Source organism: Archocentrus centrarchus, unplaced genomic scaffold, assembly GCF_007364275.1.
Source record: "Archocentrus centrarchus isolate MPI-CPG fArcCen1 unplaced genomic scaffold, fArcCen1 scaffold_44_ctg1, whole genome shotgun sequence".
Classification (NCBI taxonomy): Eukaryota; Metazoa; Chordata; class Actinopteri; order Cichliformes; family Cichlidae; genus Archocentrus; species Archocentrus centrarchus.
The window spans coordinates 1,990,873-2,015,374 of record NW_022060270.1 but is presented as its reverse complement, the minus strand read 5'-3'; the positions used below and the strand labels follow the sequence as shown (position 1 = coordinate 2,015,374).

Genomic DNA, 24,502 nt, shown 5'->3' with positions numbered 1-24,502 from the left:
GCTATATAAATAAAATTGAATTGAATTGAATTGAATTAAAGGCACAGTTTTGTCATGGTTCAGATCTTATCTGTCTTAGCGGTCTTTTTCTGTAGCCCTGGGGGAATGAAAAGCTTAGATATAAAATGAAGAAATGACCTGTTATTCAAGTATGTTTATGACTCTGCGTTATTGCACGTACATTATAATAAATGCAGTCCTCTTTGGTCACTTAAAATATCTTTATAGAGTGTAATGTCATATTTGTTCTGATTTCTGCTGCCCTCTTGGCCACATATCACTTTAAAAATCTGGCCAATCGCAGTTTTTACCCTGATAAATAAAGAATATATAAAAGTCGCTGCCAAAAACTGGTTGCAGCTTCTACCTTGTGACAGAAATGTTGTTTCTTACTTGATATCATTCACGAGAGATATGTTTGACATATTTTTCACAGACTATAGGTCAGCGAGTCATTTATAAAAGTTTAAATATGGGCAATCACTTTCTGGCAGACGATCACATTTTGGCACAACACCGGCCCTGCAGCGCTTGTTCCATGTGGCGGCATCTTTAATGGTTGTTTACATAGATGATCATGTGCCATATGATGTAGCCAGCAGTTCATGTCATTGGGTGCTCATTTCACAGCTAGGTAAAGGCATCTCCTGAATATTATTCTAATTAATGTATGTGTGTGTTTACTTTCTCTGGACCAGCTCAGGTCACACGTTATAATTTCAGCCTCCAAGTGTGACTTTTGACCTGCGTAAGATCCAGTCCTGAGGTGCCTCAGTGGCCATTTGAGTTGTTGCTTTTTGGTGTGGACAAATCGCCACCACAGCGTGATTGCACGTGTCCCCAGTGGTGTGTTTGCAGCTGTGCATTTTGCTGCCAAACTGGACACCCTGCACAGGGTTTTTGTGAGTGTGAAGTGCAGAAATTGACGAGTGTTTTTAGCTGAAAAATGTGCAACGTTTGACCGCCGCCTTGAAATCTCTTGATTTTTGCTGCTGTGATTTTTTGGCTCTTGTTTTTGCATGGAGTTGTTGTGGATAGCTCCACCTAGTGGTGTTGAGTGTGATGACACTCGTAGGCACGGTGAGCTGGCGTGAGGGGAATGGGCGCCTAGCAACCAAGTCAAGTGCACTGAGACGACTGTGTTGGTGGCATGTGGCGTGTGTTTGTGAGTTTGTGCATTTGGTAATGAAATGAGTTTGTTAGTTGTGGGTGTTGTAGACAAGAAGAGATTGTATTTGCTCATGGGGGGGGTCAATGGATTGTTTGTATTTCTATCTAATACGATCTTCACTTTACAATACAAAGTGCCTTCTCGATGTGAACTGGTGACAAAAAAAATAACTTTGAATTGAATGGAACTGAATTTTGGTCTAGACTCTTTTTTTTTTTTTTTTTACTGTTGAATCGTGACCGCTGACCTTCCACATGAGGCCTGCAGTTCTTTTATTCAACTCAATGTTATTTATATAACGTCAAATCACAACAATCATCTCAAGGTGCTTTATATTGTAAGAGGAAGATCATACGATGATTACAGAGAAGACCCAACAGTCAAAATGGCCCCTGAGAGCAAGCACGTGGTGACAGTGGGATGGAAAAGCTCCCTTTTAACAGGAAGAAACCTCCGGCAAAACCAGCTGGTTGGGGGTGAGGGGAAGGAGACGGGGCAACAGACATGCTGTGGAAGAAAGAAAGAAATATTCAGCGCATCATGGGCAGCCCCCAGCAGCCAAGGCATATTGCAACATAACTAAGGGATGTTTCTGGATCACCTGATCCAGCCCTAACTTACTAATGTTGGTGTAGATCTTCTGGGTTTTCTGACCTCCTGGACAGGTTATCCTTATATTCTTGGACTAATTTCAGTAGCCTGGCCACTCCTGGGAAGGCTCACAACTGTTATGATTTTTCCCATTTGTGGTTAATTGCTTTTAAGTGTGCCTAAAATTATACCTATGCTAGTCTCTCAACCACATGTAATTATTCTGGTTTAATCACTGCAGCGATTTAAAATGTCTTATACTTAAATGCTTGGCTATTTGTAGCAAAATGTTGCCATCAGTTTCTGTGAAACTATGCAACTGCTGTCCATGGTGCTGACCATGGTACTGACCTGGAGTAAACCCAGGTCAGAACCACGGTAAAGCAAGTGATAGACGGGTGACTTGTTTAAGTTTTACCCCGCTTTCATCCCATGATGGCTGGGATAGCCAACACTCCCCCCACACCTGTGACTTTGAATTGGGAAAGCAGAAGAAAATGGATCAACGACAGATACAAGAGGGATATATTAACTGTTCAGTCACATGCTGTACTGTACATTTGTGCAATAATACACCATTTGTTGTAGCTGGGTTTGTTTGTTTGTTGGCTTGTTTTAGCTTTTAAGAATAAAACCTGGAAGTTTTAATGATGCTGTAGTTAAATGATGCTGTTAAATCTAGAATAGAATTTAAAATCCTTCTCCTCACCTACAAGGTCTTGAATAATCAGGCCCCATCTTATCTCAAAGACCTCATAGTACCATATCACCCCAACAGAGCACTTCTCTCTCAGACTGCTGGCTTACTTGTGGTTCCTAGGATACTTAAGAGTAGAATGGGAGGCAGAGCCTTCAGCTTTCAGGCCCCTCTTCTGTGGAACCAGCTTCCAGCTTGGATTCAGGAGACAGACACCCTCTCTATTTTTAAGATTAGGCTTAAAACTTTCCTTTATGATCAAGCTTATAGTTAGGGCTGGATCAGGTGACCCTGAACCCTCCCTTAGTTATACTGCTATAGGCCTAGGCTGCTGGGGGGTTCATTCACCTTATTTATTTTGTTTATACTCCACTCTGCATTTAATCATTAATTGTTATTAATCTCTGGCTAGCCGGTCACAGCAGATGACCCCCCCCTCCCTGAGCCTGGTTCTGATGGAGGTTTCTTCCTGTTAAAGGGAGTTTTTCCTTCCCACTGTCACCAAGTGCTGCTCATAGGGGGTCGTTTTGACTGTTGGGTGTTCTCTGTATTATTGTAGGGTCTTTACCCACAATACAAAGCGCCTTGAGGCGACTGTTTGTTGTGATTTGGCGCTATATAAATAAAATTGAATTGAATTGTAGTGAATTCTTTGCAGACCGTTTATTTTGGGAATAAGACACTGCTGTAGCTTTCAGACCTGAAAAGCCCGCAGATTTTCACTTGAGTGAGATTTAAAGTTTTCATCTACGGTGTCACATCAAAATCACCATTTCTGATTCACTTGAGTAAATAAATGGAGAAAAAAAAGAGAGAGAATTCTGGGAGACCAGTCTCTCCAGCACCTTCATCACATGTGAAGAGAGAGCAATTGGTCAATAGTGAGTCAAGGTGAGACAGTTTTTGACACGGTCCTTTAAACAGTCCTAAAATGTAACTTGACTTCTGAGTGTTTCTATATGCATCCACGCCTTTACGATCAAGCTCATAGTGAGGGCTGGGTCAGGTGACCCGGCCTAGACCCTCCCTTAGTTATCCTGCTGAAGGCCTAGGCTGCTTCCAATGATGCACTGTTTCTTTTCATTCACCTTTTTCACTCTGTTTATAGGTCACTGCATTTAATCATTAGGTATTATTAATCTCTGGCTCTCTTCCACGGCATCTTTTGTCCCATCCCAGTCCAGATGACTGTCCCTCTCTGAGCCCGGTTCTGCCGGAGCTTTCTTCCTGTTAAAAGGGAGTTTTTCCTTCCCGCTGTCCCCAAGTGCTTGATCACGGGGGGGTCGTTTTGACTCTCGGCTCTCCTCTGTAATTATTGCCGGGTCTTTATCTTACAATACTAAGCGCTTTGAGGTGACTGTTGTGATTTCGCGGTCTACAAATAAGATTGACTCGTAGCAGGATGTGCCAGACTGCAGCTCCACTGCATGACTGTAACATAAGAATTTACCTGATGAAGCATTGTAGGTAATCCTGATGCTCAGGCATGTGTTTGACACTCAACAGCATTATTGCTTTAAACAGCTGACCAGCTCAAACAGCCTCCTTTGGGTCTGTGAGCTGTTTGGAAGGAAGTCATACTCGGTTGGCTCCTGCTGGTCAGGTCTGGGGGTGACTTGGCAGTCTACACCACTGATGTAAAGGATGAAATGATGCTACATAGCAAAATAAAAAAAAAACCACGCACACAGGCTATTAACCACACAACTGACCTGACTTTGACCTGCAGAGCTATCCTCTGACTATAGTCTGACTTCAGCCTCAGTGGAATCCTGTATTCTATATGTCTCTCCCTGGCATCTTTCTTAATTTTAATACTCCTATCACCTATTTTTATTATTTTTTTTAAAAAAAGGGCAAATCGTCAGTGATACTTTTTTCTTTTCAAATCTAACTCAAATAGAAACATGTAACTACTGTAGTCTCTTTGTAAGGCACGATTCCTCATCCTCCAGGCTAAGAGAAACTGCAACATACAGGGAAGACCTTGCTTATTCAGCAAGATTATGCCAAACCATCCATCCATCCATTCGCTTCTGCTCATCCTGTTCAGGGTCGCGGGGGCTGGAGCCTATCCCAGCTGTCAGACGTGAGAGGCAGGGTACACCCTGAACAGGTCGCCAGCCTGTCGCAGGGCCTATGCCAAACCACGTCTTGCAGATATTCCAACATGTGGCTCAGAAATAGTTCCGTTTTGGTGCCAGATCTTCTGCCTGCAGTCCAGGCTTACCACCCACTGAAAACGTTTGGTAAAATGTTAGAAGCCTTTGCCAAACCCTTGATAAGTTCATGCTAGATCCAATAAAACTGGAACCACTGGCAGCAGCAGGCCAGTGGGTTTACCACAGTGTCTAAAATGAGGATGATGGAGCACAGACTGGCTTCTGCTGGTCTCAGTGCTGTCAAATTTAATGTGTCTCGGTGTGATTTACAATTAATAATAGGCTTTATATTATTTACATTTGACACCGTTTTTGTTCATTTATGGTCTAAATATGAGTATGCCGGCATTAATGCCTAACGCAACAAAAGAATGAACTGTGAGAGTGTCAGTGGGGACAGGTGCTCAGCGCGGCTCTGCTCTGGTTTTGTCCGTATGTGATCGCCTCGGGGCGGACGGACCTACACGCTGCTGCTGCGAGGACCGCCATTCCCGTTCGCGGTAGTGAACGTGCGCGGCGCTCTCTGACTGCAGACTGCGTACTTTACGTTGATGTCTTGTCGTAGCAGAGGCCCAGGTAAAAGGAAGTGGTCCCCCGTGGGCGAGTTGCTACCAGATCGGGACAACGAACGTAAATGGCAATTAAAACATCCAGCGGATGAGTTTGATCAACAAAAAGCACACCCCGGTGAGTTTACTGTCGAGCTGCTTTATTTGTCTTTGGGAGATACTGCTTTGGTGTGTTGGCCTGGTTAGCAGTTAGCTGGCTGGCTGACATGATGATGGTGCATGGTGGCTGCAGTAACCGTCCTGACTGCATTTAACGCTGTAAATTTGGGGTGAAGCCATATTTCAGCTTTGCCTGTAACCCCGAGTGAGCGCACGAACAGCCGGCCCTGTTACTGCCCCTCCACACCGCAGAGCCTCTCATTATCACCTGCTAGCCGTGCTAGGTTCACTCGATGCTTCAGCTGCTGTGAAATGGTTTCCCTTGAGAGTATGTGAGTCTGTTGAGTCGGTAACGCTTGCTACGATGCTTACGGGTTCTTAGGAACCTCCGATTCTTCCATCATAGTTCAGCTAAGACAGGGTTGCCATAAGTCATTTGTTAACATGGCAAACTTAGCATTAGCCATCGTTGTACTTTGCTATCAGCTCTCAGGCCAGCGATTTTAAAGTGCTCGCGTGCTTTTAGTGTTTTATTGAATTTGCCAGTATTCAGATATTTATTAAAACTTCTTTAATATCGAGTTCAACTTGACTAGTTGTCTGCTGATGATCGGTAGACATCCGGCATTTAGGCGCTAACTAGCCAGCTAACACACACTGCGGTGTGTAGTTAAGCAGCGTGTCTAAGTGCAGAGGATGCCACAGGCTGGGCTCGACCTCTCAGTTCAATACATTTCAGGGACCCGAGAGGACTGAAATTTGATCAAATTGTGATTTTATTTTTTCTCATTTATTTTGACATGATCTGGCACAGATGGACCCAAGAAATCAGTAAATGTCAGAAGTAAATAGAGTGAGATGCCATGACAGCACCCACACACACCAGTGCAACACTACAAGGCAGGCTGGGTTCATGCTTCATGTTGTGTAGGCCAAGTCTGACCCTACCATAGACTCTTCAGACCAGGCAACGTTTTTCCAATCCTCTGTCCATCTTTGGGGAGCCTGTGCCTCAGGGTCTTGTTCTTAGCCAACAGGAGTAGCACCCAGTGTGGTCTTCTGCTGCTGCCAGCCCACCCTGCACGTCTAGGTTCAGCATGTTGTAGACTCAGAGACGCTCTTCTGCATACCTTGGTTGTAATATGTGTATTTATTTTTTGAGTTACTATTGCCATACTTTAACTTGAAGCAATCTGGCTATTATTGTGACCATTGATGTCAACAAGCCTATATCAGTCAGAGAGCTATGGGTCATTGGATATTTGTATTTATTTATTTTGGGTAACCTGTTGACCCGTTGCCAGTTGTCACAAACGCGTGATTGCAGCTTTTGCTGCCAAGGATGACACAACCAGCTATTAGTTTTAGGGGACAATGACTTTTTCAGGGATGGCCCAGGTGGGTTTGGATAGCTTGTTCCCCTTTTAATAAATAAAGCTTCATTAAAATCTGCATTTTGTATTTACTTGGGTTATTTTTGTCTAAGTGTGACAAAAATAAATCAGTAAGGAAACACTTTTTCACAGCACTGTAAACCGTGATGGTGTGGTCATGTGACACTACTGATGCAGCAATCATAAATGGGGCGTCAGACTAAAGCAACATAATACAGACAGACAAACATCTCGGTACCGGACGTATGACTGGGGAAGGACGGGGTCCCCTCTTGGTAAATGTACCAAACCGAACAACCGCTTGCTATTCCTAATGGCCACAGTGCTAGCTAGCTGTTACAATACTGATCTGTTCTGGACTGCACTCTGTACTCTGTACTGTTGAAATTCTCAGCCTACACCTCAGCAAGGCCCAGCGCTGGACGATCAACCCCTGCACAGGACCAGGGTTCTAGCCAGGGTCTGTCTGTAGAAGATTCAGGGCGTACAACCATCGCAGACATGCTTGTGGGTCGTCCTACGGGGCAGCCTGGAGGTGGTGTTGCTGTGTAGGTAGAATGTTGATTGGTCTAAAAGTGGGTCTGAAAAAGAGAGGGCGTGAGAGTGGAGTTCACCATAAAAGGGAAGAAGTGCAATAAAAGTCAGTGATCAAAAACTGTCATCAGGAGCGCAGACAGTGACTTAAGTGGACAGACACGAGTGTTTTTAACACTTTGCTTCACTGTAAAGAAGTTTCTTCTATGTTGTGACTGTGGATCTCTCCACAGCAGCAGCTGAGCTGAAGGACCAACAACAGCACAAACAACCAACAAGAGCAGCCCGCAGCCTGGCTGTCTGACACTGTAACTGATCCAGTTTCTTCAGCCTGTTTGTTTTCCAAACTTCCACGTGCTGTTTTAGATCAGCGTGGCTTTGAGGTGGACATTGCCACATGATAAGCCACACAGAGGTCCACAGCTGGTTTACAAATGCCTCAGAGTTTGACCTTCTCTACCTTACCTGCATGTTGACATCTTGTACATACTGTGTGAAACGTTGAGGCTTCCAGTGTTTGAATCACTCGTGTGCCCGGCTTCAATTTGGAACACAGAACTCAGTTCAGGCTTGTTGTATCAGGATATGTTTGAATTGATAATCAAATATAAAATGCTTCATCCATGGGAAGCAGTGCTTGTTAAACCAAGCTGACTGCTGGGATTGGTTAGAGCTGGCAGGGCTGAAGAGTCAGGTGGTCTCGACAAGGATGTGCTGGAAAGATGGTAGTAGTCAGTGATGAATCCTCCTTCCCTGCCTTTGTGGACCTCTGTCAGCATCTGCCATGCACCTGCTTTACCCTCTTAATTTGCTCCCAGCTGTTCTTGCAGAGCAGGACAATTCAGGCGTCCCTGATATGGGCCGTTTGTTTGGTGGTGAGGCATAACAACATGCTGCTAAACTCCTGGGTAGCAGAACAAGTCTTAGACTGCTAAGCCAATGTGAATGATGCTGTATAGATTCTCATTTATGGGTTGTGTGAATTTTAACTGTTTGAAATTCATGATCATATCAATGTTCTGGTTTTGGTTCTCAGGTCTGTTTTGAGCCAAATGTGGGAAAGCATCAAGAGTTGGAGATCTGTGTTATCATGAAGCCCAGATTAACATTTGTCTGCCTATCCCAGTATTCTGTAATCTGTAAGTATATTTCCTAACACATCATTCATGTTAGCATTTCCACCATACTAGCAGCCATTTTCTCTTTCAGCAGATGTTAAGCTGTTGCAAGTTGGTTTTTAAATTTAATTTTGTAGTAATTTTGTGGTATTAAAGTTCATAAAGTTTTCAGTTTGACGTGTTTATATCTGAAAACAGTCTTATCCTCTGTCTGTCTTGCAGCACGTTAACAAAATCTTTTCCTTTCTGCTCTCAGTGAACTGTTAAAAGAAGAGGAGGATGAAATGAGATAAAGTGGACGCCTGGAGGAGCCCAGCCCCCACACCTCCACCTGTTTGAACCATGGCAGGCCTACAGCTCGTCACCCCTGCCACTTCACCCATGGGGCCTTTCTTTGGTCTTCCGTGGCAGCAGGAGGCTATACACGATAACATATATACACCCAGAAAATATCAGGCAAGCACAAATACCACTCGTGAATTTTATGGTTATGTTTGTTTTTAGCTGATAACAATAAATGACTAGAAAACATGCTGCTATGGCTCAAGACCACAGAGTGGAATAAATGACTAGAAAACATGCTGCTATGGCTCAAGACCACAGAGTGGAGACTGGACACAGGGGTGTCTAACACCCCTGTGTCCAGTCTCCACTCTGTGGTCTTGAGCAGTGTCCTGACCACAGCACTGTCGGGCATTAGCAGGCAGGAGCAGCTGGTTTGAGCTCGCTGAGTTGTTTTGAAGGGTTGGTGGCAGATATAACTGAAGTTACACAAAACAGGCTGCCCCTGAAACATCTCAGCCCTTAAAAACATCATCATCTCCTGTTTCTAAATACCACAAAGATGAACTGTCCTCCATTTTTGTTTCAGCCATCTCTTTAAACATGAATCCTCCTCTGCAGGTAGAACTTCTTGAAGCAGCTCTTGAACGCAATACCATCGTCTGCTTGAATACCGGCTCAGGGAAGACTTTTATTGCAGTACTTCTAACAAAAGAGCTCTCCCACCAAATTCGTGGACCTTACCAAGAAAATGCGAAGAGGACTGTTTTTCTGGTGAACACAGGTACCTGTGCAGTTCACTCTGTGACTGAAGGTCATTAATTTAACTCATTGTGTATTCAAATTCAACTAGTGTGATGTTGCACTTGAAAATTGTGGGTGTATTTTACTGCATCTCTGGTCTGTGCAGCTTCATCTGTAGTTCAGCAAGCAGCTGCAGTCAGGACTCACTCTGACCTCAGTGTGGGAGAGTACACAGATTTTGAGGCGACCGTGGTGTGGACTGACCAACAGTGGAGTGGAGAGATCACTGAGAATCAGGTGTGCTTCAGTCCACAGTAGTTGCATTCAGGGTTGTGTGGTGTTCCACACAGGCTGACAGAGGAAAGTGGATTGGGAGGGAATGTCCTGAGGGCAGTACTGGTTTGATATTGTAATATGTCTGATGATTGATGCCTTTTGTTTATTCACCCTTTTTCCTTTTAAGTGAACATGTTTATAGAAAGTCACTGTTTTAGCTTCTTTCAGCACGTTTTCTATGAATGCTCACAGAGGGTTCAGATCTGCACACAGATGGAACCGAAAGATAAACACATCTTTGTAATGCCGTCATATTTGCATAATAAGTCAGTAGCATCCATCAAAGTGAATATTGTCTGATATCAGTGTTTTTTTCTCAAACACTTAACTGTACTGTGTCAAGGCAAACAAAAACGAGGTATCCATGTTTATGTTATTTGGTTAACTAGCATCATCCCTGCCTCCATGCTCCAAAGCCTCAGCTCTGCTTTCTGCATTCGTGAGTCCGCCGGGCTCTGCTTGGCTCCAAATTTCATCATCAGACAGTAAATGTGAGGCTGTGTGTGAATGTGTGCCTGCAGAGACTTGGCTCTGACAGTGTACATTACATTACACTGACTACATATGCACACCCAAGCAGCAGACTTCACAGAAACATAACAGGAGTGGCTACTACTACTGCTACTACTACTGCTACATAAAAGGAATGACTGCTTGGCCGTGGAGTCTGCAGCTGTCCGTGTCCACAGCAGAGCATAATCAAGGCTTAAGACTGGGGGGGGAGGGCTGAGAGCCACAAACGCTGGCCTGGCATTACTGGGAAAAACAAACAAACAAACAAGTCCATTTTATGGAATGCAACATCAGACTATGTGGAGATCAACAATATTCTAACTATGTCAGTTTAGTTCAAAAAGAATCTAGTTATGGTCTAGCCCTATTAGCATTTAGCCCTATTAGCATTTAGCCCTGGAGTGCTGCTCCATGCTTGTCATCACTGTTGCTAATATTCTCTTCCCTTGTCAACTTGCTCTAAGGTGCTGGTCATGACTTGCCACATATTCCTTCATATTCTGAGGAATCAGATCTTACCGTTGTCAAAGATCAACTTGGTGGTGTTTGATGATTGTCACCTGGCCATCACAGAGCACCCTTACTGTGAGATAATGAAGGTGAGATTGTAGTCTCAAAGGAAATATGATTACATTTATTGCTGCAGGATCATTGTGAATGACCTGGCTGTCCTGTCTGTGTGCAGCTGTTTGAGGGCTGCTCCTACACTCCTCGTATCCTGGGACTCACAGCCTCCATTCTGAATGGAAAGTGTGACCCGTCAGAGTTGGAACGGAAGATCCTGAATCTGGAAAGAATCCTTAAGAGCAATGCTGAGACTGCCACTGACCTCGTGGTCCTGGATAGGTAAGCTTTGGCTTTATTGCTGCTCTAGAGCGTTTGTATTGCTTTAATGCTTTCTTAGTCTTAAAGCTCTTTCACACAGTAAGCAGCGTGTGCTGTGCTGAACGCTTCGGTCAATTGCCCAAAATTTGTGCTGTGCCGCTGCTGTGGTGTCTGTCATTTTTCCTTCTGCCAAAAAGGTTTGTGTTTGCTTTCACCTTGAGGCGACTGTTAGTTGTGTTTTGGTGCTGTATAAATAAAATTGAATTGAATAAATAAGTTGAGTGATAGCTCAAAGTTTTGGTGCAGAGTGTTTTACATCCACCAAGGTCAGCTTCACGGTTTATTGGTCCAAAACTGACACGAGACTACGATTGTTACATGTGTGCTGCACTGTCAGTATATAGAAAGCACCGCAAAAAGATGTCACATTTGACCTTTGACCTCTCCTTCACGGTCAGTAGATTGATCTGAAGGTCAAAGTGATAATATTTAAGTTATTTATTTAGGTTTCAGAGTTGACCCCCAAATGTGTTCAATCTTTAAAGAAAGTGTTGCCAAGAGACAAAATGAATGCACATAAATAAAAATAAATGGTAAATGGTAAATGGACTATTTCTTATATAGCGCTTTTCTACTCAGATATGAGCACTCAAAGCGCTTACACAACACGTTCACATTTACCCCATGCACACGCATTCATACAAGCACTTCCATGATTAATTAATTAAGCTAAGTGCTTTAATCGTCTAACATTCACACGCATTCATACTCCGACGGAACGGTCGGAGAGCAACTTGGGGTTAAGTATCTTGCCCAAGGATACATTGGCACGCAGCCTGCAGTAGCCAGGAATTGAACCACTGACCTTCCAGTCAGTAGGTGACCTGCTCTACCCACTGAGCTACAGCCACCCCAAAGTAATATAAAGTAATTATACTCAAAATTGTTTGAAGTCTATTAAAATGGAGCAAATAACAAAAGCCTGAACTTTGCACTGCACTACAAATGTACACAAACTGAGTGTACAGAGAAAACACAACTGTTCCCTTCACAGCACAGACCGCCCAGAGAGGGCGCTGCCTCAGAGGACGCTTACACTCTGGTGTGTGTGTGTGTGTGTGTGTGTGTGTGTGTGTGTGTGTGTGTGTGTACAGTGTGCGCATGCTCCCTGTCATTCTTTGTTTCTGTCGGTTGTGTGGAAAGACGTGACAACATTGAACACAGGTGAACTTTGACCGCAGCACTGTCAGGGTTCAGAGTGCACAGGTACTGCTGGTGCAGTGTTTGTGATAGAGCCTTTAATGGCCACTCACTCACTCACTGTTGTGTTACTGTGTGTCTGGTTAGATTGAAGGAAAAACAAACTCACAAAAGTGTGAGACAAATCAGTAAAACTAGAATGTGAAGCCGGCCAAGCTGGCAGTGAAAAGCTCACACCTGTGCGATGTGTCATGTTTCAGATACGCCTCTCAGCCCAGAGAAGTGGTGCTGGACTGCGGTCCCTATGTGGACAAGAGTGGCCTCTCCTCCCGTCTGGAGGCGGAGCTCAGTGAAGCGCTCCACTTCCTGAATGATTGTAACATATCTGTCAAAGAGGACCGTGATCCCACATTCATCTCCAAGCAGGTCAGACTCAAACAGTATTCTTTCTGTATCTCAATTTTGTGTGTCTGTGTGTGTCTTAAGATGAATTACTCACAACAGAAAAGAGCAGCAGGAGAACATTCGCAGGTTCTTTGTACTTCACTTGGACTCAGTGGTCTGTGGAACAGCTCACTCTGTGGACTTGTTGACTGTCCTGTCCTCTCCACTCCAGGTCCTCAATGACTGCCGGGCCGTGCTGCAGGTGCTGGGGCCCTGGTGTGCAGATAAGGCAGCAGGCATCATGGTGCGTGAGCTTCAAAAGTACATCAAACATGAGCAGGAGGAGCTCAACCGCAAGTTTCTGCTCTTCACAGACACCATTCTGCGCAAAGTGCACGCGCTCTGTGAGGAGCACTTCTCCCCCGCCTGCCTGGACCTCAAGTTTGTCACACCAAAGGTCCTCCGGCTGCTGGAGATCCTGCACGAATATAAGCCGTTTGAGCGGCAGCAGTTTGAAAGCGTGGAGTGGTACAACAACCGCAACCAGGACAACTATGTGTCCTGGAGCGACTCTGAGGACGACGATGAGGATGAGGAGGTGGAGGCCAAAGAGAGGCCTGAAGCTAATTTTCCCTCTCCATTCACCAACATCCTGTGTGGGATCATCTTTGTGGAGAGGCGTTACACAGCAGTTGTCCTCAATCGGTAGGAACTGTATTGTGTGATTGTGTGTGTGAGTTATGGACATGTACAAATGGTTCTTACTTGCCCTGCTAAACATGAGCTTCAGTGGAGAGGCTGGTTGTGTGTGTGTGTGTGTGTGTGTGTGTGTGTGTGTGTGTGTGTGTGTGTGTGTGTGTGTGTGTGTGTGTGTGGGGGGTTGTTGACAGAATCTGGTCACTGTAGCAGGCGATGCTGCACCCTCAGAGGGACACTGGTAGGACTGCACTGCATCATGTTAACCCTAGAACAGCAGCGTCAGGTGATTTTCACCGTGTGGTTGTTACTGAACTCGTGTTGGTGTTCTGGGGTTGATGTCATTCACTTATGGCAGCGAATGATCTGCCTAACATAGTGGGTAATTAGTGGACACAAGTGGTGATATCAGCTGAACACTAATAAAACATTAATTAAACGTTTCTCTGGTTCTTTACATTTTTCTGAGGTGTTTTTAAAAACCAATAAGGGCAACAGGAGGCCATTGAGATGTGTTGGCTAGCTGAGCTGTGGTAGCTTTGAAATAGAACAAAGAATCCCTAGCGTCTCAGGGTCAGTGTGTTGGTGTCTCAGGCTAAATTCTCCAAATTGAATCTAGATTATGTGCAGCAGGTAGTCTGTGCATAATCATAAAGCATAAACGTTCTCACTGATAGTGTGTCTCTTACATGACTGCGTTGTTTGTCCTCGATGAGTTATCACACTGTTTTTCCCCAGTCTTATCAAGGAGGCAGGGAAGCAGGACCCAGAGCTGGCTTACATCAGCAGCAACTTCATCACCGGCCACAGCATTGGCAAGAACCAGGCCCGGAACAAGCAGATGGAGGTGGAGTTCAGGAAGCAAGAAGAGGTAAGAAGAACTTGGAAATGTCAGTCTTCCATTACCATACACTCTCACATTAGCTTCCAGGTGGTTCCTCTGAGCGAGGGGGCTCCCCTCAGTGTAACGTGTCATTCTCAGCTGACCAACCTGTTGTGAGGAGCCTAAAACTGGTCCTGACGGTTTATTATTTGATTGTTTTCTCTACTTCTGCTGAGCCAGCATTTACTGTTATATCACACATGGTGACACCCTGGCACTTTCTCCTTCCAGCCCTTTGCTGTTGGGTGCTTTTCAGAAATCTGGGAACTTAAGGGTTAATGTCTAATGACTGAGCTGCTGCACAACAGCCAGTATAACCTGGCTGCTGCTGTAGCTGGGGAAAATGTGCGCTATGCATTAAAAAAAGATATTTTGTTGCCAGTAGTTTTGAGATTGCATTCTGGGGGAGGCTGTAGCTCAGGAGGTAGAGTAGGTCATCTATTAATTGGAAGGTTGGTGGTTCGAGCCCTGGCTGCTCCAATTTGCACACTAAAATATCCTTGGGCAAGATACTGAACCCCGAGGTTCACCTGATGCATTCGTTGGAGAGTGTGTGTGCGTGTGCGCGTGCTAGACAGAAAGCAGTTAGACGTGTGTGAGACATGCTGTGTGAAGTGTTTCATGTGGAGTAGAAAGTGTTTCTCTAAGAACGCAGACGTGTTTATTCTTTTGCTCTTCGTGGAGACTGTTTACCTTCATCCAGTCAGAGCTTGCTGAAACAGGATGGCTCATTAGTACTCGGGCTAAAAGCAGCCCATTGAAGCTGTGCCTTGTCTCCAGGTGCATATTAACGTGCAGAATCTATTCAGACACTGTCGCTTGTTGACTGATGAGAAACTGCAGGAAGAAATGATGCTGAATATAAGAAACTGTGATTTTTGAAAATGAAATGATATAGAAACACTGTGAATACGGTGCTAAATGCTTAGTCTTTTTTTTTTTTTTTTTTTTTTTTATCACTTACTGAACAATAAGACTAAACTCACCCCCCCCCCCCCCCCCCCCCCCCCCCCCGCAGGTTCTTCGCAAATTCCGGGCTCATGAAACCAATCTGCTGATTGCCACCAGCATCGTTGAGGAAGGTGTCGATATTCCAAAGTGTAACCTGGTGGTGCGATTTGACTTGCCTACAGAGTACAGGTCCTACGTCCAATCCAAAGGCAGAGCTCGGGCTCCTGTCTCAAACTACATCATGCTGGCTGACACTGGGAGGACCAAAGCCTTCGAAGAAGATCTCAATACATACAAGGCTATAGAAAAAGTAACGTCTTCTCTTTATCTGATGAGACTGAGATGCTTAGTCTGTTTATGGCTTATATCTGTGTCAGACCATCAGAAACGAGGTCCAGATGATCGAACTTTCTCTCAAACAGATCTTAAGGAATAAGTGCTCCAAGTCAGTGGAGGTGGGTGAGTTTGAAGTGGAACAGGTGATGGATGACGACAACATCCTCCCACCGTATGTTCTCCGATCTGAGGACGGAGGTCCCCGGGTCACCATCAATACATCCATCGGACACATTAACAGGTGTGCTTTTGTTGTTCAGGTACAGTCTGCCCTCACGGTGTGGATTTCCAGGTCCAAGTGCTTTCAGTTACTGTTCCGATCTGCTTGTTGCTCCAGACGGGCTCAGTGTGTCACTTTAAATTTCCATGAGCTGCTGCCGCCCTCGGCTCCTCCAGAAAGAGGACTGCCTGCAGGCAGCTAACGTATACACGAGTAACTACTGCTGCTTTTTCTCTGAGTGATCATTTTACATCTAAATATAGCTGGAATCAGAGCATAACAATAGAGAAAGGTGTACATGAGGATCGTTAGAAAGTCCACGGTATAATCCAGTATTTATAAGCACTGAGAATCAGAGCAAACAGAAGGGAAGAGCTGAATGCACAGTAGCTCATCGCCATCCAATCAGCCTTCAAGTTTTGTAATAAAGGAATGAGGAGTTGTCATGATCTGTTTGTGCACGGTGGCCTTTCCTCCCCCCTCACAGTTCACACGTTTATTCTAAATTGGCTACAAATGCCTGTGCAAAGTGAAAAAATGCTTTAGTGTTTAGCATTAAGTTTATTATTTATTATTTTAATGTTTTTTTTTTTTTTTTCTTTTTTGTAACGGCAAATGTGGTCTCTCAAGTACTTTGAGTGGTCAGCAACACTAGCAGAGCTCTGTATCAATGTCCTTCCACTCAGCTGTGCAGAGTATGTCTGTTTTAATTTGCTTTCAAAGTAGTGACGCAAATATTAAAAAACCTTCGTTTCCATGGTGTTCAGGTATTGTGCTCGGCTGCCCAGTGACCCTTTCACACACTTAGCGCCAAAATGCAAAACTGTAGAGACTGACGGACGTTTCCAGTCTACACTCTTCTTACCCATAAACTCCCCTCTGCGAGTTCCTGTCAAGGTGAGGAAGCATATCTGCAATTTCAAAGATTAATACCAGGGGAATACATTTGACTAGCTCCTTTCCTTTATATTTATGAAGAACGGTTCGTGTTACAGCTTCTCTCTGTAATTTTATTGATTTTTACAGGGGCCTGTGATGAACTGTGCCAGACTGGCAGAGAAAGCAGTTGCACTAGTATGCTGTGAGAAACTCCACAAAATAGGTAAAACCAGAGTAGAAATCTTAAAAAGTCGTGGTAAAGAACAATCTTGTTTTTGGTCTTTGTTTTATTTTTGCTTCTTCCTTCTTAGGTGAACTGGATGATCACCTGATGCCAGTGGGGAAGGAGACGGTGAAATACGAGGAGGAACTCGATCTTCATGACGAGGAGGAGACCAGCGTCCCAGGCCGGCCCGGTTCTACAAAGAGAAGGCAGTGCTACCCTAAAGCCGTATGTCAAGCTCATTACAACCAAGAGCGAAGCCTAATGTGATGTAGGCAGTCACCCAGGCTTTAGTATGCCTGATGATGCAGGGAGAACTTGCCTGAACCAGTTTACTGAGTCAAGCACTCATTTAGGATGTAGCAGTTTATGAATTTTGTCAGAAGTCCTTCTGGTCTGAATTTCACTGTGGGATTGTTGGCATTGTGCATAATTTAATTAGATTCCCGCAGACCCAGCCTGTGTGATGTGGGAAATTCCAATACACAGCTGCACCAGTATGGAACAGCTGGCCAGATGCACTCCAGTGGACCAATATCCAGCCTCGACAACACCTGGCGCTCTCTCAGCTGTTTAAGGAAGTCTTAGTAGTATACACAGGCAAGGCTTTAAAGATGAGAAGGCATACGAGCATGGACTACTAGCTAAAAATCAAAATATAAAATATAAATCCAAGAGTTTAATCTATTAACTGGCAGCGGCCCGTCCTTGGGCCGTTTATAGTGCTTTCTGAATTTGAAGCCTCATAGCGTCACAGTAACGCTGCAGTCCGCTCTCACAATGCTTTTATATGACAGACTGGACGCTCAGATTGGATTGACAACTCATTGGGCCAATTGTGTTATGAAATGGGTTTTCCAGAGCCAATAATAAGCAGACAGCATCATGTGACTTTTCTGGACCTGCCCCCAAATGTTCTCCAATCGTTCTGATTGGTGGACTCTGACCCAAAATCCAAAACCACAGATGTATGCAGGGCTTTCAAATTGTTTTGGAGTAGCAGGGGGGCATGCCAAAGCAGCAGGCGCCTTATGACCGAGACCGAAGCCATGACGGCAGCAGACGATATGAATAGTCACATGGCAGTTGTGAACCAATCAAATGGCTCAGATTGAAAGAACGTAAATATTGCAACATGCGTCCACATGGTGCTGGAAATGGAGACGGCAGGCGGTGCAAACATTTTTTTTTTTTTAGGAAAATTAAAGAGTAGATGGCGCAGAGTGGTGGAGTAGGTGGAAAATGTGCCTGCCGCCGGCATAATTTGAAAGCCCTGTGTATAGCCAATAAAATTCCTGACACGTGGGTATATGGCGCTATGGGGTGGGTTTTCACATAAACCATAAACTCCCTGTGTACTCAGTGCGTCCTCCGTGCGTGAAACTGAGCAGGAAGTAAGAGTGTGTGCACTGTTGTACGTAAACAGTGTTTACAATACTTTTTCTCACCAACAGATTGTCAGAATGCATCAAAAACAGACTATATTTATTCAAAGAAGTGACTAAATGACTCACGAGAGTGGATTATTATTTATTAGAGGATTTCGTCACTGATTCGACCGGTTTTATCGCTGCAAAATCCCACGAACGAACAGCTGTTACTCTGAAGGCGATTCATGGTACGTGTTATGTTTTATTCTCGGCTCGTCCTCGTATTATATGCCGTTTAGATGTAAATGTGTATGTAATGGTGAGCTTGACATGCACCATTACACAGAAAATATCACCGTACGCTGTTGTTACGCCATTTATATTGTGTGTGTGTGCTTTACATATGGAAATTTACAAGAGCAGTGTTGGGGGCAGGGAAGGTTGTTACAGGTCTCGATGAGGCTTTCATGGGGGTCTTTATAACGTTTATTATGGCAGGATGAGGAGGTCAGTGGCTCAGAGCTTTTTTTGACCACTAAGTTTTATGCTTTGTGTACGCTGTTTTGATTGTGGGGGTATTTGTTTGGGAGGGGGCTGTAAGTTGTGTATCAGAGAAGGACTATTGGGAGGATTGTTTTTTTTTATTTTATGTGTATATGTAGTGTTTACATTTACTGTAACTTTTGATCAATATACAGTTTATTTATTTTGTGTGTGTGAAGGAATCACTGAAAATAGACGGGGGGGGGTTGTGAATGAAGGCCTAACATTTTCCTTCTTTTACAAATTAGGGCAACCTCTGATTTATGTCTATAATTATAATTAATCGGTAACTTTGTGTATAGCAGAGGACTCCTCAGGGTAGTATCTTTGATTAGAGCCTCATTGATGACTGTATGTTGAAGCATTGAGGAGTTACAGCCAAGTCTCCAAATGGCACATGTGAGACCACGCCTGGACATGAAGACACAAAAACCTTTACAAAACAGTAGGTTTTTGTTCTATCTTGATAAAATTTGAAGTCCATGTTTAAAAGACTTCGTTCATTCACAGCTTCATTATCTTTTCCAATCCATACCTTCTACACTCAGTGTGTAGTTACATGAAAACAAACAGGAAAAATCTAGGCGAGGCAAAAATTGTCTAATTTTTCTGTGTTCAAAACTTAATAGCTACATACTCATTACAGTTACAGCATTTTTGACTGCAAAAATGAAAAATATAGGTTGTCTTCTTCACAAAGACACCAAGCTTTTGCATGTACTCCAAAGAGTTCAGGAACAGCAGCTGATTTAATTTGGGTATGCTTTTTCAGGCGTTTTTGGTGATTTTGGAGCGGCCAGTTAAGGGGTTAAAAAGTGTTTTAAAAGCAGTTCATCCACCAAAATCTGATGTGATATACAATATTAATTACATCTACTACAGTTGCTTTCAGAGCAGAGTTACTATTGCGAGCACGTATCAGCTTGAGGTTTAACCAGACGTTTCAGATAGGTTAACCTCAGTTTATGTTCTCCACTCAGGCCTCAACAGCTGGTGCTCGGTGAGCATTTGGACTTTTTGGAGGGGCAAAGGCAAACTGCAGTAAAGGACATGTTAGGTTGAAACAGGAGCATCATCGCTAACGTGTTTCTATGGAATGCAGGGTTCTGGCTAAGGTTGATCGCCTGCTAGCTATCGGAACAGATCGCTATGATCACAGTTTGCAAGTGGGTGCGGCCATTAACACTAGCAAGCGGTCATCTGTTTGATGCCAATTTTTTAGGGAGCCCTTTAAACTTCCAATATTCCAGAGTAAACAAAGTTCCAGATCTGGTGAAATATTAATTTTTAAAATATTGGTTAATGTAAAACAGATATCATGCCAGAAGGGGATCACCTTTTTACACAACCAAGTGCTGTGCAAAAAGGTCCCTATCTCTGAAGCACATCTCTGGTAATTTGGATTTAAATGAATGTAGTTTTTCTAGGGTTAAATATAGTTGATATAAGAAGTTGTAGTTAATCAACCTTTACCGAGAATTAATAGTTGCCGACACACTCTTATAACATAAATAAGAACAGAGTTGTTCATCGATTGTGACCTCGAGATCTACTTCCCATTTTAATTTTGATTTTATATAGACCTGGTTTGGGGCTCTCATTCAACAAGAGACAATACATTTTAGAAATGAATTTAGATGCATTCCCTTCACAAAGCAATCTTTCAGTATCATTCAACAGAGGCAGAATCATATCGGGACCCAAATTAGCCCTCAAAAAGAATCTTGGCTGGAGAGAGCAATAAAAGGTTTGATTGGACAAGTCATATTTCCTCTTCAGGTGTTCAAATGACATAAAAAGACGTTGAACTCCTTTAGAGTACCATGTGTCCAAAATCTTATTATTTAGGGACATGGGAATAAGTTTGTTTTGTCTTAAAGGTGTTCTAGGTGAAAGTCCCATTTTCAGGTCCAGACACTGATGCACCTCATACCAGATTTTAATCAGATGGTTCCATATAGGGTTATCTGTCCTGGTGTTTAGACTCCTAGAATTGTATTTGTAAAAGAAGTCACTATGTACTTCTTCTTTTAAGGGGTGCAGTTGTATCTTTAGACACTTTGTTACTAGTGGCCTGTTGCAAAACCACCTAATTGGTTACCATTACTTAGGGAATCACTTTATTCCTGTCGACCTGTTTCATCTCTGGCAAGTCGAGCTAGTGACATACCCTTGGCTATGTTGAGCTAGACCACCCAAACTTTACACAAGTGTTCTCTGTCACAAGGGCTGCATGCTGACCACCAGTCATAACTCAATCATGCATTTTTACTTATTTATCCCCTTTTTTGACTTTGAAATTCCACTAAAACTTTAACTTTAGTCACTACAGCTTGGCCATAGATTCTGTTTTTTTTTTTTTATCATTGCCTTTAATTTTTCTTTTTCGAAACAAATTTTCCACACTTGAAGTGCAGTCAACAGTATTCCTTCTCAAAGCAGGTATTTGCCCATGACCTTGACCTTCTACAGTAATTTTGGACATTAACTTACAGCCACATTCTTTCTTACACTCATCTCTTCTACCTTACAGTAAGACCTCTCAATTGAGGTACTTACCCATGACCTTCGCCCTCAAATAACCTTGACCTTAAAAATCTCCCATATTTATCCTTAGTATCCTGAATACATTGAGCTTTTGTGTCCTGCATGTGGAACACATTACCTTACTTCATTATTGTCAGTATGTACACAGTTGAAGTTACACAAACGCTGCACTGTATAATTACAGTCTACCATGTGCATAATTTTATGTTGAACAATAAACAGGTTCTTTTCTTTTGTAGGAGACATACGTTGCCCAACTCTATGTTTGGGGCATTTCCTGTGTGTTTTTCATGAATGTGATTGTATGGTGCTTTTGTTTGTGCAGAAAATGTTTTTGCACCCTTTTGTGCTTTTCACCCTTTTTCTTGTGCCCCCCCCTTACAAATCCAAAACAGCTGAGTGTTGGTACCCACTCATCAATGCTCTTGTTCATAGATTCAACCAAAGAGACATGACATAGTGTGGAGTGTGACCTTAAAACAAACATTGAGGAAACCATCCAGGTGGAGGACAAGTTGCAGGCCTAGAAAAAAAATTATAATAGATGAACAGTATTTGAAAATCATGCCCTTAAGAAATCCAACAAAGACCTGACACAGGACCTGAGAGAGAATCTAACTAATCTAACATCCATCCACCCACTCACCCACCCGGAGCCAGGTAGCAGCCTAAGCAGAGAAGCCCAGACCTCTCTCCCTCCAGCCACCTGGAGATAATCTCTCCAGCATGCCCTGGGTCTGTTCCGGGGCCTCCTCCCAGTAGGACATGCCCAGAGCACCTCACTCAAGGGGCACCCAGGAGGCATCCTAGTCAGATGCCCGAACCACCTCAACTGGCTCTTTTTGATGTGGAGGAATAGCGACTCTACTCTGAGCCCCACTTGAATAACTGCACTTCTCACCGTGTCTCTAAGGTAGAGGCCAGCCACCCTTCAGAGGAAACTCATTTCTGCTGCTTCTTTCTGCAGTCTTGTTCTTTTGGTCACTACCCAAAGCTTGTGACCATAGGTGAGGGTAGGGACATAAATTGACCGGTAAACGTCTCTCTCTTTACCACGATGGACCGGTGGAGCATCCACATCACTGCAACCATGGTCCTAATCTGTCTGTCAGTCTCCTGCTCCCATCTCCCCACAGTTGTGAACAAGATCCCAACTCATCCCTGACCCAGAATGGGCACTCCACCCTTTCCTGGCTGCAGACCATGGCCTTAGACTTAGAGGTGCGAATTCTCATACCTGCTCCTTTAGACTTGGTTGCTAACCACTCCAGTGTGAGCTGGAGGCCACCACCTGATGAAGCCAAAAGGACCACATCATCTGTAAAGAGCGGAGATGAGAATAAAGAATTAGAATAATAAATGTGGTCATCCCAAATATTGACTTTCAAGCTCATTAGAATTGTCCAAACTCTGTTTTTGCCTTATATACTGTATTTCCATGTATGCTTTCAGTAAATCACAGCACCTATTTCCCCATTTTCATAGAAGAACACAAATGAGGGGTGTCTCAAGACTTTTGTGTAGTATTGTATTTTTATTATACTTCTTCTGCCATCTCCAGATACCAGAGTGTCTGCGTGACTGTTATGCTGTACCAGAGCAGACCTACTACTTATATGTGATTGGGATGGTGCTCACCACCCCTCTCCCCGATGAGCTCAATTTCCGTAGAAGGAAGCTCTACCCACCAGAGGACACCACCAGGTGCTTCGGTATATTGACTGCCAAACCCATACCTCGAGTACGTTGCTACCCCACCTTTATCTGACTGCCTCAGTGCTTCACAATGCTTCTTTTTAGTTTGGTACACCTTAATAGAAGCTTATACCTATAAATAACCAGCTGTCCTTTCATCCAGATTCCCCATTTTCCGGTGTACACTCGTTCCGGTGAGGTGACAATTTCCATTGAGCTGCAGAAGTCTGGCTTCACACTCACCACTGCCCAGCTTGACCTCATAACGCGTCTCCACCAGTACATTTTCTCCCACATCCTCCGCCTGGAGAAACCCGCGCTGGAGTTCATGCCCACGCTGGCTGACTCTGCTTACTGCGTTCTACCTCTGAATGTTGGTGAGTACTCAGTCAAGCATGTTAGATGCCCGTTCGACATGTGTTAAGATGTTTAACCGTCTTTTGTTCTTTCTTGCTCTCTTGGCTTCTTCAGTTGGGGACTCCAGCACACTAGATATGGATTTCAAGTTCATGGAGGACATTGAGAAGTCTGAGGCCCGCACTGGCATTCCTACCACTCAGTACACCAAGCAGAACCCCTTCACCTTTAAGCTGGAGGACTACCAGGATGCTGTCATCATTCCAAGGTAGTGGAGCACCAGATTACTTTACTGGATAGTTACTGAGAAATCTGCAGTTTCACCTTTTCTGTCAGTTAATGCTTCAGATGTATAAGGAACAAACTGACTCTAACTGCATAATAATGTTCTCGCTTCTCCTTTCCAGGTATCGCAACTTCGACCAGCCTCATCGCTTCTATGTTGCTGATGTGTACACAGACTTGACGCCACTCAGCAAGTTTCCTTCACCAGAGTATGAGACCTTTGCTGAGTACTACAAAACAAAGTACAACCTGGACTTGTCTAACCTGAACCAGCCACTCCTGGACGTAGACCACACCTCCTCCAGGTCAGTTGCACAAAGCCTAGGTCAGGGATACTCAACTTGATCTAGCCGAGGGCCACATTTGGAAAATGAGAAGTGGCCGAGGGCCAGCCATTAAACTACATTCATATAAAATGAGCAAACTTTAAAAAAGACTGATAGCTTGTGCTCATATTTTGATGCATTTTATTAGCTCCACTGCAATTCAGCAAGATATATTTTGAACCATCTTGAACAGCATAGCTGGAACGTTTCCTATTATGCAGGCAAATATTGGACAAATTCAAAAATGAAAATGATTATTAACAGTTCTTAGGCATAGAATGAACATATTTCAGCTCTTTTGGTGTGAAAGCTGTTTATAAAATATATTAAACACATAACTGCACAGTGCAAGCCACCAAATGTTGGAATAGTTCAGAAATACAATTTAAAAAAAAAAAAAAACTGCTTTACTATATTTCAGTTATTTTAAAGTTTGGAACAGACAGCACAGGTATGTAATCAGATGTTTATGTTTTAACCTCTTCATGCATCACATACTATTAGTTACTGACTACATGCTTAATGTGAGGTAACACATCTCATTTCCTTTGAGAGCTTACTGAAGTTTGGTT

General features: G+C 43.7%; 1 protein-coding gene across 1 annotated transcript in view; it reads left to right on the top strand.

The window, feature by feature from the left end:
• Positions 1-5,152: 5,152 nt before the first annotated feature.
• The window catches only part of dicer1 (dicer 1, ribonuclease type III), a 38,249-nt gene continuing 18,899 nt past the window's right edge, over positions 5,153-24,502 (top strand). The window contains exons 1-19 of the mRNA XM_030724985.1: positions 5,153-5,308; positions 8,254-8,356; positions 8,592-8,791; positions 9,239-9,401; positions 9,528-9,658; positions 10,675-10,809; positions 10,896-11,056; positions 12,496-12,661; positions 12,852-13,324; positions 14,054-14,186; positions 15,217-15,459; positions 15,572-15,726; positions 16,473-16,602; positions 16,732-16,807; positions 16,896-17,035; positions 22,829-23,008; positions 23,126-23,339; positions 23,434-23,587; positions 23,727-23,909. Of these exons, the coding sequence (XP_030580845.1) occupies positions 8,678-8,791; positions 9,239-9,401; positions 9,528-9,658; positions 10,675-10,809; positions 10,896-11,056; positions 12,496-12,661; positions 12,852-13,324; positions 14,054-14,186; positions 15,217-15,459; positions 15,572-15,726; positions 16,473-16,602; positions 16,732-16,807; positions 16,896-17,035; positions 22,829-23,008; positions 23,126-23,339; positions 23,434-23,587; positions 23,727-23,909 (2,951 nt within the window). The 5' untranslated portion in view covers positions 5,153-5,308; positions 8,254-8,356; positions 8,592-8,677. The remainder of the gene's footprint in view (positions 5,309-8,253; positions 8,357-8,591; positions 8,792-9,238; positions 9,402-9,527; positions 9,659-10,674; positions 10,810-10,895; positions 11,057-12,495; positions 12,662-12,851; positions 13,325-14,053; positions 14,187-15,216; positions 15,460-15,571; positions 15,727-16,472; positions 16,603-16,731; positions 16,808-16,895; positions 17,036-22,828; positions 23,009-23,125; positions 23,340-23,433; positions 23,588-23,726; positions 23,910-24,502) is intronic.